At 34.1% G+C, this 15,576-nt stretch overlaps 1 protein-coding gene across 1 annotated transcript; it reads left to right on the top strand.

Annotated features, from left to right (window-relative positions):
- The first annotated feature begins 4,901 nt into the window (after positions 1 to 4,901).
- LOC112047342 (uncharacterized) lies at positions 4,902 to 7,102 on the top strand. The gene is made up of 2 exons (XM_024084438.2): positions 4,902 to 4,962; positions 5,042 to 7,102. Exons 1-2 carry the CDS (start codon positions 4,902 to 4,904, stop codon positions 6,076 to 6,078), a joined length of 1,098 nt encoding a protein of 365 aa, XP_023940206.2. The 3' UTR covers positions 6,079 to 7,102.
- Positions 7,103 to 15,576: the final 8,474 nt, after the last annotated feature.

Below are 15,576 nucleotides of genomic sequence, written 5' to 3'. Positions count from 1 at the left end.
TTGGAGGTTATGGTGAAATTATTTTAGAAGTATCTTAGAAACCTTTCATCATATCTAATGCTTATATTCATCATTGATAACCCATATTCGGCTTACTGTTGAGCACGAGTCTCATCTCAGTATGAAAGGGGTTAGGCCAATAATAGTACACCACGTTGGCCCAATGCGGATTGGCAGACTTCAAACACGTAAAGATTAAGAAAATTTTCAGGTATGTAGGTTTCCTCACGATGTTTCCTTTCACCGTTTGAGACACGTAGTATTTAATTTCTAAAAGTGCACACAACTGAAAAGTTGGAGGTGCATTAATCACTGTAAATAATAAAGTGGTTTTCCCAAATTATCTGTTACACAATCACCTACAAATAAAGTGACTAACTGCAATCATCACCTACAAGTATTAGTCACATTCTGGCAAGATTATTTGTGAAACAAAACGCTCTTAGCAGTGTGGCGCGGTAATGTTCCCCGGCCCTTGAATTTTTCATTCCCCCGAGGCTCGACAACTAAGCATTACCGAAATTGCGTCATATTTCTTTTCTCAACACATTGTATGGTGGGAAATAGCAAGGGGATCGGTGCTTTACTAAATGTTTGCTCGCTGTCCGACATAAAGGAGATAATGATTATTTATTGCTAAATCTTTTTCTTTGGGCTTAACCTCTAATGTAATAATTGCTCAAGGACCAAGAATATGGGAGTTGACTCGGGTTAAGTTTTTTGGCCTTCTTTCCCGTAAGTCCGGACATAAAATCGTAATTAAAGCACATTTGCAAACACAGAATATTTGAATTACTGATGTATTTTGATCAAAAAGACTTTTTACAGAGTTTTTAAAGAGTCCACCACGCTGGCCCAATGCGGATTGGCAGACATACGTAGATAATCAAGAAAATTCTCGGGTATGCCGGTTTCCTCACGATGTTTTTCCTTTGGGACACGTAATATTTAATTTCATAAAATGCACATAACTGAAAAGTTGCATGGTCTGGATCGGATTCGAACCTTCGGAATCGACGTCAGAGGTCATATCCACTGCTATCACGGTTAACATTCGATATACTAATCTATACTAATATTATAAAGCTTTTTTTGTTTGTTTGATTGAACGCGCTAATCTCAGGAACTACCGCTCCGATTTGAAAAATTCTTTCAGTGTTAGATAGCCCATTTATCGAGGAAGGCTATAGGCTATATATTATCCCCGTATTCCTACAAAAACAGACACCACGCGGGTGAAACCGCGCGGCGTCATCTAGTGAATAAAATAAATAATTACCGCGACTGTATTTCAAAAGTAATTAATTTACATACTCATATGAGAATTTTCTCTAACGAGATCCTCAATTCAAAGTCGGAGCGCATAAAAGTTATTCGTATCAGATTGATATATTGACAACAGTTTTGGGTGGAACGTTGGAAGCTCTTGGTTATTGATGATCCGTTATTTATTACCACCGCGCACTCCGCCAGATGAGAAATGTGAATAAACTTCGTATATAAACAACGTGTTTTCAGATATTTGAATCCCTTTTCGGAACATTGCTTTTGATACCTCGACGGAGGTAACATTTCAGCTGAATAAAAATAAGCTTTTCTAAAGTGTTACATTAAAACACACAAGTCAACAATATTTATCCCACTATTATTATAATATGTATGTGTGCGTGTGTGTGTGTGTGTGTGCGCGCGTGTGTTTGTGTGTGTGTGTGTGAGTGTGTGTGTGTGTGTGTGTGAGTGTGTAAGTGTATATGTTTGTTTCTCCTTTGCGCTGCGGCTACTGAAGCGATTTATTTGGTTGAAATTTGGAATGGAAATATATTTTATTCTGGATAAACAAATAGGCTACTTTTTATTTCGGAAATATCCATGGTTCCCGCGGGATTTGTGAAAAACTGAATTCCATGCGGACGAAGTTGCGGGCGTCCGTAGTATCAAATAAATATTAATTAATTAATCTATAATAATATTATAAAGTGGTAGATTTTGTGAGTTTGTAGAGGGGGTAAACTCTGGATCTACTGAACCGATTTTTAAAATTATTTTACCACTAGAAAGCTATGTTATTTGTGAGTTTAATAAACTATATTTTATCTCCATATTCTGACTGAAACGGGAACTACGTGGGTAAAACCGCGGCGCATCGGCTAGTAACTAATATTTGTGTAAAATAAAAATTAGGAAAATACAAAATAATACTCATTACACATCTCATAAATTCTGATCTGATAATAATCAATGTAAGTTTATTTTTATAATATTAATTAGGTTGGTTTAATACTTGTTTGTAATTACTCGTATATGCTTGGAATAACATCTACTGTACATCGTAATTGTTTACCCAATTCCACAAACCTTTAGTAAATATTGTTGTTGATCAATACCTATTAATACAAACATAATTGTGTTGGGAGTTAGGTGTCCAAGAAATATAGCTAGAGTGGGTCATTGTTATACTTAATAAAGTTATTTACTACATCGAAGATCACACTAAGTAAAATTTGAACTGACATTGTCAAGAATTGTCTTACTAGCGGACGCCCGTGGCTTCGTCTGCGTGAGTATCGATGTTAAATTTCAACCCCTATTTTACCCCTTTTTATATTATATATCTTCGTATGTTTTATAAATAATAATTAATCAATTAACCATTTCGCAAAAATATAAGTCAAAACATGAACAAAAGGGTTAAAAACGGGTTGAAGCTTTTTTATATAAATAGATATAAAAAAGCTTCAACCCGTTTTTAACCCTAGGGCTAGAATTTTGAAAAATCTTGGATAAATCATGTAATTTTAGTATTTTAATGGTAGGTTACACATTACTCATACCAACTTTTAAAAATGTAACTTGTTAAATGTAGGACTTTCCAAACAAACATTCATTCACTATTTCACCCCCTTCTGATTCTAATTTCCGACAATAAGTATCCTTTAACTTTCTTCGTAATATGGTCTCAAGTCTGGCTAAGTTTCAGTTAAATGTATTTAGTAGTTTCAGCGCGAGCGGTCAACAAAAAGTCGGACATACAGACAGACTCACAGACAGACAAAAAAAATAAAGTATATATTTGGCTTTAGTATAGATAAATGCCCTCTAACTAAAATTTTCAAAATATATTCAATGTAAAGAATTGGACATGTTGCAGTTTTATTTGTAAAGAGATTTGTTTTTAATATGACAGATCATACTCGTAAGCGTTTAGAGTTTTTTTTTTATATACATTCTAATATCGCACCAATTAATTATATACGTCATCTTAAGCCGGGTCCAGACGAGTGTAACGTGTAATGTAATCCACTGCGTAATGTAATACGAATTCCACGTGTAGACGAGCTACATGTAACGCTCGCGTCGACGTTGCTCTGATCCATCGACTGTCGGTTTTTGTGCGAACAAAAAGACGCTCGCAGTGCTCGCAACTATTGGAAACTGCTCTTGAAATAGATTCGCGTAGACTAAATTACACGTAATCTTACATTACCCGTTACACATGTCTGGACACGGCTGTACATACTTAAAGAATTACATTGCAAAGGACTTATTACTGTAAAAAATCTGGAACTCGTAGTCTTTATTGTCATTATCTGCGGTAAGATAGCGAGAGAAGTAAATTAACTAATAGCGTCCTACAGGAATTATACAGCTTTAATAGCGTTTATCTCCCCGCAAGTTACGTAAAATGGTTATAAGGAAAAAAGAACTACTAAACGGTACTTGCAAGCCTTCGGGGTATTGTATGATTTTAGATATGTTGTTTTCCATTGATATAGAAATAAAAAGGAATGTCTATTGTCGTAATGTTGGATGCTTTTCACCTGTCATTGTTCCCCTCTTCTCAAATTCGTATTGTTTGCTTATTTCAAAATCTATTGATATCACCTGATGCTCCTTTGAAATAGGGTAACATAAATTTGACTACACACGGTACTTTGGCATGAAAATATATTTGTTTAAATATATTTCTATACTAGCTGACGACGCGCGGTTTCACCCGCGTGGTTCTCATTCCCGTAGGGATGCGGAGATAATATATAGACTTCGTCGATAAATAGGGTATATAACACTGAAATAATTTTTCAAATCGGACCAGTAGTTCCTGCGATTAGCGCGTTCAATTAAACAAACAGACAAACAGCCTTATATATTAGTATAGATATAAATTAGAATTTTAATATTTATATTTCAATATGAATATAAAGTGTACTTAGGTATATTACCTTTATAATTTATAATTTTAGTTAAATTGGCCTAATTTGTAAATAGCCAGCTAATCAGCATTTATGCAACGTGAAGCGATCAATCTCCATAATATCTATGGTCAACAAAGATCAGCTTGACCCCGTAGTAATCCATTAAAATAGGCTTTTAATAATGAATTTGAAAACAAAATTACATATAATAGCTTCAGTAAAAATAGACGTTATCTATACTTACTAACTTTCGATTTCAAGATAATTTGTAATTTCTAACACTTCTCTAAGCCCGCATTTCGATAAGCTCCCGGTATTGTTTTCACTCTACTCAACTACAAAATAGTTATGTATGAGTAGTCGGCTATATGCAACAATGTAATCATTTATATTTTGTTTTATATTGTCCCAATTTTATGGTGATAGAATTTAAATTCCATATTAAAAAGGGCTTAGTTTTTTAAAGGTTATATTACCATTATCTAAAAAAATCATATTAGTATTAACTAAGAGTTTGTGTTTAATAGAAGTTGTCTTTGCGGTCATTATAAAACATTGTTAGTATAAAACTTTATTTAAATCTATGTTAACAAGTTTCCAGGAAGTTAAAATTTTCTGATAAATTTTTGGTTCTCTATGGCATAATATTGTTCCAATGATAACGAATATTAGAGTGATATTTTCCGATGCTTCATTGGAAAGTGCAAAATGTTTGTGAACGGTTGTTACAGACATCATATTTTAGTTTTAACGTTTTATTTACTTTGCAGTGAGTTTGTTTCCAACAAACAATTCTAGTCTATTTTTAAAACTGCAGTTTAATTTTTGAATACTACTTTTTTTTTCAGTGATTTATGTTCAGTATGTGAGTTGTGAACAGAGGGAGACAGAAAATAGACACCTGTTTCCACTACTGGGCTATCTTCACGGTTACAAAATTGGACAGAACATTGCATATCAATTACCTCCGTTTGTTTTGTCACCTGTAGTGATACTGCCATCGATAAATCAACAGCAAAGTGTCAACGTGCAGAAATCAACCTCAGGAGATAATTACTATGAACATGGTGGATCGTTTCAAATTATATCTCCATCAAAACTTATACTAAACTTTACTGAAGATTATAATGACAAAGACATCGAAAAACCTGAAATAAAACAAACTACAAAAATAGATACCTTACAAAAATCTGATCTATTAGCTAAATATAATCAATCTTGTGATCATGACACATTTCGACAAGTTGTAACTTACGATACTGGGACTACAACTGTCAAAACAACGGAATTTAACAATGAAGATGAAGTACCAACAAGTAATATGACAAATAGTGAAGTGGAAAGTTTAAAAGTCACTACACAGGTATACGCTTCATATCCAACCGCAGTATACACAAATAAAAATATCAGTTCTATATCAATTACAACTTCATCGCTTCGAGAAATGTCTGCATCTACTACATCGTTGCAAAACAATTTAACTGTTACAAATACAGAAGACATACAAAGCATGAAAGAAAACATAACCGGACAAAAGAATATTACTGATAATATTAACTTACAGTCAAATGGTAGTCTAGAAAGTTCAAGTACTATTCGAACAACTGCAGTAGCATCTGAATTTAGAGGTTATTCATACAAAAATCCATGGTACAGTGCACTAGACAAGTTATCAATAACAACGAGTTCGTATACAAATTATGAATCACATTTGCCGCTTGCTTACGATGATCGATGGCAGAGTTTTTCCTCATCAAGAAAACCATATCCGACATCTGATTTCCGACCACTTGCTGGTTTGTATCATGATGGATTTTTTCACAAATATCCATTGAAGAAATCAGGATTTATTCCTTTGAATAGTAAATATTTGTATTATAATTAAAATAATTCAGCATACATAAAGTTATCTTAGTGCAAGAGACGAGTATTCTCATTCAGATATTCAGGTGTCCTTTAATGTAGAAGACGATTGAACAAATGATTTTAACTTATCGTTGTATTTCTAAATTTTCAATGGAGAACCCACTATGTTTATTTATAGCAATATTCGATTTTATTGTGTAGGTGTTTGCAATACATTCAAATATGCAAGAGAGCTTATTATAAAACTTCTTCATAGATAACTGTCTATTTTGAATTGATATTTGTTTAAAGTTTAAACAAATATTAAATTTTCACATGCTAATAGTCAGTACATCATTGCGTCAGTGCAGATCATCTTCATAATCATTCTACTTCAATTGACCCACTGGATTAAAGGCTTCCTTTTTCTTATAATGTAAAAAATGGAACCGACTTCAAAGACGTATTTCAGTTATTTTGATTTTAACACAAAATTACTAACTGAACCGATTTTCATGAAAATTAAATGGAAGAATTTTCTAAATTGCTTAATAAATTACGAAGTAATGGGGTAACAAATATAAAAAAAAACATGCGCGCCGGATTGAGAATCTCCTCACTTTTTGAAATCTGTTTCAAACTGTAGGTACTCGTAGTTACGCATTCCCATAACAAAGTGTCAGAGGAAACGTTACAAAGCTATCTTGATATTGATTATACGTTATGAATGCTCGACATAACCATAAATCCACGGAATTGCGGCAACGGTAACCGATATAACTTTACAAGTTTCTTCAAGCGCAATTGTCAGAATACTCGTAAAGCAAGCAGTGCCTTTGTGTCTCGTTTGTGACATTGTTATGTGGATGTGGATCGTTAGCAATTGAAGAGTTTTATGGCAGCATGGTTGAATGTGATCAAACATCTTACAGACATATTTTATTATCTTCATCTTCATGCCGTATAAAGGAGAAATTGCTCTCTTTATTTCGTATGTTCCTTAGTTCAAGTTGTTTTTGATTGACGAATAATAAATTCTTACGTAAATGTTACTGTTTCTTATTTATTTGATTGGTATTTTTAATATTATCGTCCATTCTAAGTACCTAATTAATACATTTTACGATATTATAATCAATAACATATTTATTATTTATTTTATTTATTTAGAAAGGAATTATTACTTTTTCAATTTAGCGTATTTTTCAATTTCATTTGTTCATTGTAGTAGGTACCTAAAAAAGAAAAGGTTTGGGATAATAGCAAATATAATAATTTATAATTACAATTTGTTCTAAGCATACATAACATCATTTGCTAGCCTGTCAGCGAATTGTATTATGTATATTGTATATGTAATATGCCTTTATTCCAGAACATACTATTACGAGTATAAGGGTTTTATAATTTCAGAATTAACCCCTTCTGAAGGCTGATGCATTGATCCTCATTGCAGGACTTGCATACTAAATTGATGTTTACAACTCTAACGGAGTTTAATATTCTTCGAGACGCTATCTTCGCTAGTTAGCGACAGGTGCTGTCCAGAATATCCTTAGATAATTAGCTTTGACAATTATTACTTCATCCCTGGGTTAAATTTTGTAATACAGTATGTAGATCCCTGTATTAAACGACCTTTACCGACTTTTTTATGCAACCCGTCAAACAAACTGAATATACAGCCTAAGACTGATATTACTACTTAACAAATGACGCTTATTTGAACATTTTAACTGTTCTTTCATCACTTTTTTGGGCCAGCAATGTATGAAAAATGGTCGGCCTTCTTTACTTATTATATTTATTTAAAATGCTAACTCCTTTTTAACTACCTGGTACCGTTTACATTTTATAAATACTAGCGGACGCCCGCGACTTCTTCCGCGTGGAACTCAGTTTTTCAAATCCCGCGGGATCCTCAATTCTCCGGGATAAAAGTGGCCCATGTGGTAATCCAGAGTAAAATCTATTTTCATTACATATTTCAGCCAAATTGCTTCAGTAGTAGCGGCGTTAAAGAGTGACACGCATCCATACAAAGGAGATGGTCCAAAATTGTATGGAACCCAGGATCAGTCATTGTACCCCGGCGGAAATAAAAGAAAATGAAATTTTCAACTATTTTTGATTATAGAAATCAACGAATTTACTTTAATTCTTTCGAAATAATGTTCATTGTCTCCTAAGAAATGCAATACTAGTAAGGTTATATAAATGGCGGATTGATGACGTTTTCAATACAGTAGTCGATTTGACGTTTGCTGTCAAGTGTCATGTCATAGTTGCTTTATGGGCGTCATCGTGATATAACTCAAAAACTTGGGTTTTAATTTTATTTAATTCTTTTTATTTAGAATATATATATATAAAATCCATGTATTTTTAAATTTTAATGATACGGGATACAAGAGTGGACCTGAAATGGACCACCTCCTTTTCGCGTTTATAATATAATTAGGATATAAACTGAACATTTTGAATTCGCAAATAGAATACTGAAGAAATTTGTATGCTGCCCTAACAAAAGCATTTTGACTATATATAGAGATAATACCAAATAAACGCTTCTAAAAGGCTAAGGTCCCGCTCCAGTGCACTCCTAATACCGATGCAAATAGCACTGGAATGCATGTTTACGAGAAATTTACTACAAAGTATGCTCTAATTCAAACCGTATTACATATACAAGTGTAAACGCTGCAGTTTCAGTATTCGGGATATTAACTGCCGGGCTTAATTAAAAAATACTGCCGACTGTACCTTTGTTAATTTTATGTCTGTGGATGTTGTGCTTGATCTTCATCAAGGGAACCCTACCGATTGGACTATTATCGTACCAACTCTTAATTATATTAAAAAAAATGGTAAACGTATTCTCAAAAAAAAAAAGGGAAATGAAGACAAATAATAATTAAAACGTTAACAATAGGTATGATTCCCGAACTTCATGCGAGATTTAAATAGTACTCGTATGTTTAACGCATCAGTTATTACAGTGTTTTAAATAACCAAGGTTAAAAAAATTGTGTTTAGTGTATTTGTTTGACAGGTTTCTTCACATGGCTGCACAAAATGACATCCTGAAAAAGCAGCATGTACGACCGTTATTATAGTCAGTCTAAAATGTTTTATTTGACATAACTGAACAATTCTCTCCTCATGACCGTCAAACTTCAATTTCAGGAAAGCATCAAATGATGATGAACATATTACAACCAAATGGAAATTCAAGTCGAAAATGATAACAAATCCGCTTAATATTCAGCGAAAAAGAAATATAGTTAAGTCGATACAAGCGCCTCTTTTATACGCGCAGGTAAACGTGTGGTAATGAAATCCGAGCTTAGCGCAGCGGGAGGGATTATTGAAGAGAGGCGTCAGGCTCACCCTCACTGTATTACATAAATGATTTATTTCCAACGCACTCGACATATTCCTGCAGATAACACCTGTGCCGAATTCAGATTTATGGTCGTGTATCGGGCATTAGCCGGGACAAATGTTATTGTAATTCCGTCAGCGTTGACGGTTGCACGACTTTCTGGTTTAAGATTTATTCTGTCATTAAATATTTAGCTCTGGCGCAGTTGTGGAAATATTGCTTCTATGGACTTTGTATTATGGTATTCAGTTATTTGCTTAAACGGTTTTACCACCTTTTGGTCAATGTCAGACAGCTTCACAAATTTTGGTTATCCACCCCTAGGCAAGTTGGCACTATGTCACTTTTGTTACTATATTCCCACCGATTCACCAATTTTTATGAAAATCGATGGAGGTTCAACGAAATCGGAGGTGAAAACCTTCATTCACTGTACTATTTCTGATTTAAGATTTATTCTGTCATTAAATATTTATTTATTTATTTATAGTCTGCTTTGACGGTTAGCTTCAGATTCTGTTCTAATCCTCAATATGTCTGGTTATTTTTTTTTTTCATTTCTATCACAATAGGTAGAAAATTAATACTGAACTATTTCAAGCACTCATAAAAAAATATTGAGAGTAGTTTCTTTAATACTTAGTATATTATAACATTCTATCTATTATATTACATAAATATGTAATAATTCACAATTATGTGATAACGCGTTTTCTTTTTGTTATTTTTAATAAACAGACGGAGAAATTCCACTTTAGCGTCGCACATTTTTCTTTTGACAAAATAAGAAATCTTTTGTAGGAGATTATAAAAACGTATCAAGATAAGACGTACTCCTTACTCCATCCTTCTTAAGAATAAGATGGATGCATAGTGACAAGAAAAAAGAATATTTTATGATTATTTATTAAAAGTATACAGTATTGACTAAATTATTATTCATTTATTTATACTTTATTTGTACACCACAACATGAGCAAAAACAAATAAAAATACAGAAAAGGGTATAGCATAGACATAGGATACAAAAGACGGCCTTAACGCTACGTAGCGATTATAGAAAGTTATTTTGTTTGTTTTCACCCCTACCATGTATGTAATGCCACCAAGGTCCCAATGTGGAGCCTACCGTAAAAACACTATCAGAAAAGATGAAAAAGGTGTGTGTGCATAATATGATACTAGGTATATTAGATTTGTGGCAGATCTTGTCCGAGGAAGTACTGCCGCATAATTCATGCCTGAAGGGTTTGGTTTCCAGTGTACGTAACTAATGCAGGCATATGAGGCTTAACACCTAACAGCTTGCCTACTTACTAATTTGGTCTTATTAACAACCTATTAAAATAAGTTGATTTTTGGGTATAATTCGAAGACTATGTATCATTTATATGCTAAAAATAGTAATTGAAGTTAGGTATTACAAAATAAATTGTTTATGACCTTAATCACAACAATACAAGTGATTTTCGTGATATTTAAGAGATGATTTGTTTTTGTTCATTATTTTCGTAATACATAGCATAAAATTAGTTTTTATGCTTATAAATGGTAAATTATATTATACATCACAGTATAAAAAAATATGCTTATATAATTTTTATTTCACTTTGAAAATGGACTACACATGTAATCCAGGCGACCACTCCAGTTACTTTTAGGTACCACTGTAGGATTAATTATACGTTAAACATCATATATCTTAAAGGTAAATAAAGAGCCGTGATAGCCCAGTGGATATGACCTCTGCCTCCGATTCCGGAGGGTGTGGGTTCGAATCCGGTCCGGGGCATGCACCTCCAACTATTCTGTTGTGTGCATTTTAAGAAATTAAATATCACGTGTCTCAATCGGTGAAGGAAAACATCGTGAGGAAACCTGTATACCAGAGAATTACCTTAATTATCTGCGTGTGTGAAGTCTGCCAATCCGCATTGGGCCAGCGTGGTGGACTATTGGCCTAACCCCTCTCATTCTGAGAGGAGACTCGAGCTCAGCAGTGAGCCGAATATGGGTTGATGACGAAATAAATGTTGACTCGACAATTATTTCTGAAGATTGTTACTCTAAATTGCAATCATTGGCAATTATGTTTTTGGATCTACAAAACGTCTAGATTTGTTAGGTTCCTGGAAATCAACAAAATTTAGTTTATTTTTTTGTAGGTACTCAGTAGAAATTAATCTTACAAATAAGTATGTTTCTACCTTAAGCATACATCTCTTTAACATGACAACAGATCTCCCACAACAATAATAACCACACAATAGCATTACAGGAAGAATATAATGTTATTATATACTAGAAATGATGTGAACTTTATATTATGTGAGTCGATTACAGGCTCCTTTGCCCATGTAGGGCACATTTTTATAAAGCGATATGACAAATTACGGGTGAAATTCTGCTTTTATAATATGAACACTCAGCTTGAGTTGTGGTTTTATCTTCTTACTGTGTTTTATCTCTGTATTATTAAACCATTGTACGTGTAATGGTCTCTGCAAGGAGTTTTAATGCTGATTTTTTTGTAGTCTCTAAATGTAGAATATTTAAATGCACATACATTTGATATTTTATATGACTGTAATTTAATGTGTGTGAGAAATTTGACAAAACTCATCTAGTAAGAACAAACAATCTGTCACTGTATGTTGCTTTTCTAGCTCGTTTAAAATAATTTACAATAGAGATGACCGGGATTCGATAAAAAGCTGATTACACTTAGAATTAGTATTCACCTAATTTTTAAAATGTACATTTAGTCTTCTTCATTCATCAATTATTGTCGATTAGTTGTGTTACTGTTAATTAGTCTTTTGAGAGTTAACAAAGGTGACCGACCATTTCGGGCCCAGCACATTACAGAAAAATACGTTGGAAGCCCTAAAAAATTTTGAAAAATTCTTTAATTTATAATATCCACAATTTGATTTATAATCAATATCCACCAAAAATATTGAGAATTGACAGTAGTTAATATGATTTGATTTTATGTGTTCTTTTCGTCGTGCATTTTTATAATGTAGGTAATACTTACCATTAAATTTATGTTGACTATGCAATTGGTGATCAAACTTAATTAAACCAGTTTATAACATATAATATTATTTAGTAAATAACACTAATTTAGACATTATAATTCGTCACATCTTTTATACCCAGCAATGTATAAAAAAATATCGGTCTTCTTTAGAGTTTTTAAGTTAGCCCTTCACTACAATATCACCAGCTGAGTGATGATGCAATCTAAGTAGGATGAAATCCACACCCCTTTCGGTTTCTACACGACATCGTACCGGAACGCTAAATCGCTTGGCAGTACGTCTTTGCCGGTGATAACTAGCCACAGCCGAAGCCTTCCACCAGCCAAACTACTTGGTAAATTATATATTATTCTAATTTATCATTAATGTACAATTCGATATACTTTATGCACCATTAAAATCCTTCGCTTGTCAACAGACGCTGTATCAAACGAGCAAAGTTTCGCTATGGTATATTCTGTTAAATTGAACGTCTCCTAGGCGGCGTATTCGCAAAGTTTCGTATAAACATCTCAGTGGAAAGGTAAACAAGTTTAGTTCAGCCCATTTTGACACTCCCGAGGAGACGTACGAACAAACTTCTGGCGTCGTCTAATTAAGAAATAACTTCGGCCTGTTCATTTCAATTTCATTCAAAGCATAAACAGTACTGAAGTTTGGTTGCGCACCCCATTATGCTGTTAGATTTATTGTTTAATTCGCTCTCACGCAATATTAATTCTTAATACATTGTAATAGAGATTACAATAACTAAAACTTAAATAGAGTCGTTTACTATCTATATGACTAATGCTAAATGTCGGATGGTAATGATCGTTATTTGTCATTCGTCATTGTTGTATAAATCATTTACTAGTATAAAAAGTGCGTATTTTGTTATAAAATGGGGTATTTGCGAGAGGAATGTTTATTTATACTATATTTTTTTTTAATTTAAAAATTATCCTGAGTTATTCAAAGAAATAAATACAATTACTTATGGATAATTATACCTAAATGTGAATTGCATCTAAGCCCGTACAATCCTTTTTTTGTGATTGAGTAATATACCTAAACAAATAAGCATAAAAATTGTATCTAGATAACTGCTCAAATTGCCTATTCAGGTCAGGATTACTATCCTGGGTTGGAATCGAGTTATGAAATATATGGCCGTTTTTTCTTTTACCTACTTATTACAAAGTTCGCTCCGTATACTCGTACGTACATATTAAGGGTTCATTTACACGGGCGGCAGCCCTACCGACGATCGCAGTCGACTGCAGTCAGTGACGTCTCGGCGGCAGGCGACGACGTCGCCGACTGCAGTCAGCGACGTCTCGTCGGCAGCCAACGGCAGTCGACTGCAATCGACTCTCGGCGGCGGTTGAAGGCGATCGCCCACTGCAGTCCACTCCCGTTAGCTGCCGCCGAGACGGTGACGTCTCGACGACTGCTGCAGTCGACTGCAGTCATCACTGACAGTAGTCGTCGGTAGAAGCTACCGCTTGTGTAAATGAACACTAAGAATCTAGTTGTAGTAAAACGTAGTGAAATTCTCAAAGCTTTTAGCATGATTTGTTTGAAAAAAGGTAAAATCAAAGTACTTTTCGTATACAATCCCGAAATTTCCATATCTAAATGGAAAACCGGCCCGGCACAATCAATTTATCCTCTAATATCCTGGAGCAATTTATACCACCTGTACAATAAATATTTATAATTCTCTCTTATCTTTTAACTTCATGAAAGAAATTATTAGACCATTTTGCAAAATATGTTATATCTTAAGGTCAAGCGGTGGAATATTACATTAGCACATTTTAAAAGATAACTACTGAGCTAGACCTCCTTCTTTTAGGCGAGAGGATCCACCCAGTGGCGTGCACAGGGTTTTTAAATATGGTATGCAGGCTCATAATGAGTTCTTAGGGGGGCATTTTTGCATCCATGGTGTGCACGCCACTGGATCCATCGCACTGCTCTGATGCGGGCAGGCGGGCTTAGGGTGTTAATGTGAAACTCTTTAACGACTACTTTCACATGTTAATGATAATAATAATAATAGTGCGCGACGGCTTAACGTGCTCTCCGAAGTACGTAGGTGTAACATAACTAACTATTAAGAAATTTTACCATCAAGAAAGAAAGGCTAGTAGTCTGAGAAGGATGACGTCACGTCTCGTGTTGTCTCGTGAAACGTTATTACAAATCCAATATGGCGGCCTCCTCAAGATGGCGGACTAGCTGTTTGAAATCCATCCTATGATATGGATATCAAATGAAAGGATTTTCTGTCAGGAATACGAAAAAAATAGTCACGTGACTTAAATACAATATGGTGGACGTCCAAGATGGCGGACAGGCTACTCGAAATGCACCCCATCATATGGGTATCAAACGAAAGGGTTCGCTGTCAGGAATACGAAAAATTTTGTAATTTTTAGTGCGTGCTAAAACCGTTTTTTATTAGTTTTTAGACTTTTATTTTTGTACAAAACGGTCCATTTGTAATTTTTAGTGCGTGCTAAAAGCTAGTGTTTTAGTTTTTTAAACTATTTTATTTTGAGCCCACTTCTGAGTAGTTTGCTAACTATATAATAAATATAACAAATGTACCAATGAACAGTAAGAAAAGTTAGAATGTAATCGTATATCATATACCTATTTTAACAGAACAGACTCATGCTGGTCCAATGCGGGTTGATTTAGGGTTATAATGTTTGAGTGTTTAACGAGGGACGCAACGAATTTACTTAAGTCTCTGAGGAATGGAATATTTATATACAAAAGAGACGTGATATATGCTTTTGATTCAGAGGGCGTAGGTTTGAATCCGGTCCGGGGCCTGCACCTCCAGCTATTCAGTTATGTGCATTTTAAGAAATTAAATAACAGAAGTGTCTCAAAAGGAAATGCATCTTGAGGAAGACTGCAAAGAATAAAACTGAGAATTTTCTTAAGTCTCTACTTTGTGTGATGTCTGCCCATCCACATACAGCTTGGTGGACTATTAGCCTAACCCTTCTCACTCTGAGAGGAGACTCGTGCTCAACAGTGAGCCAAATGTGGGTTGTTAATGATGATGATGATTTATATACAAAGCAGTAGCGTACAGCTAGTAAAA

This window comes from Bicyclus anynana, chromosome 14 (genome assembly GCF_947172395.1).
Source record: "Bicyclus anynana chromosome 14, ilBicAnyn1.1, whole genome shotgun sequence".
Classification (NCBI taxonomy): Eukaryota; Metazoa; Arthropoda; class Insecta; order Lepidoptera; family Nymphalidae; genus Bicyclus; species Bicyclus anynana.
Note: the sequence above shows the minus strand (reverse complement) of the source record. Positions and strands in the feature narration are given on the sequence as shown.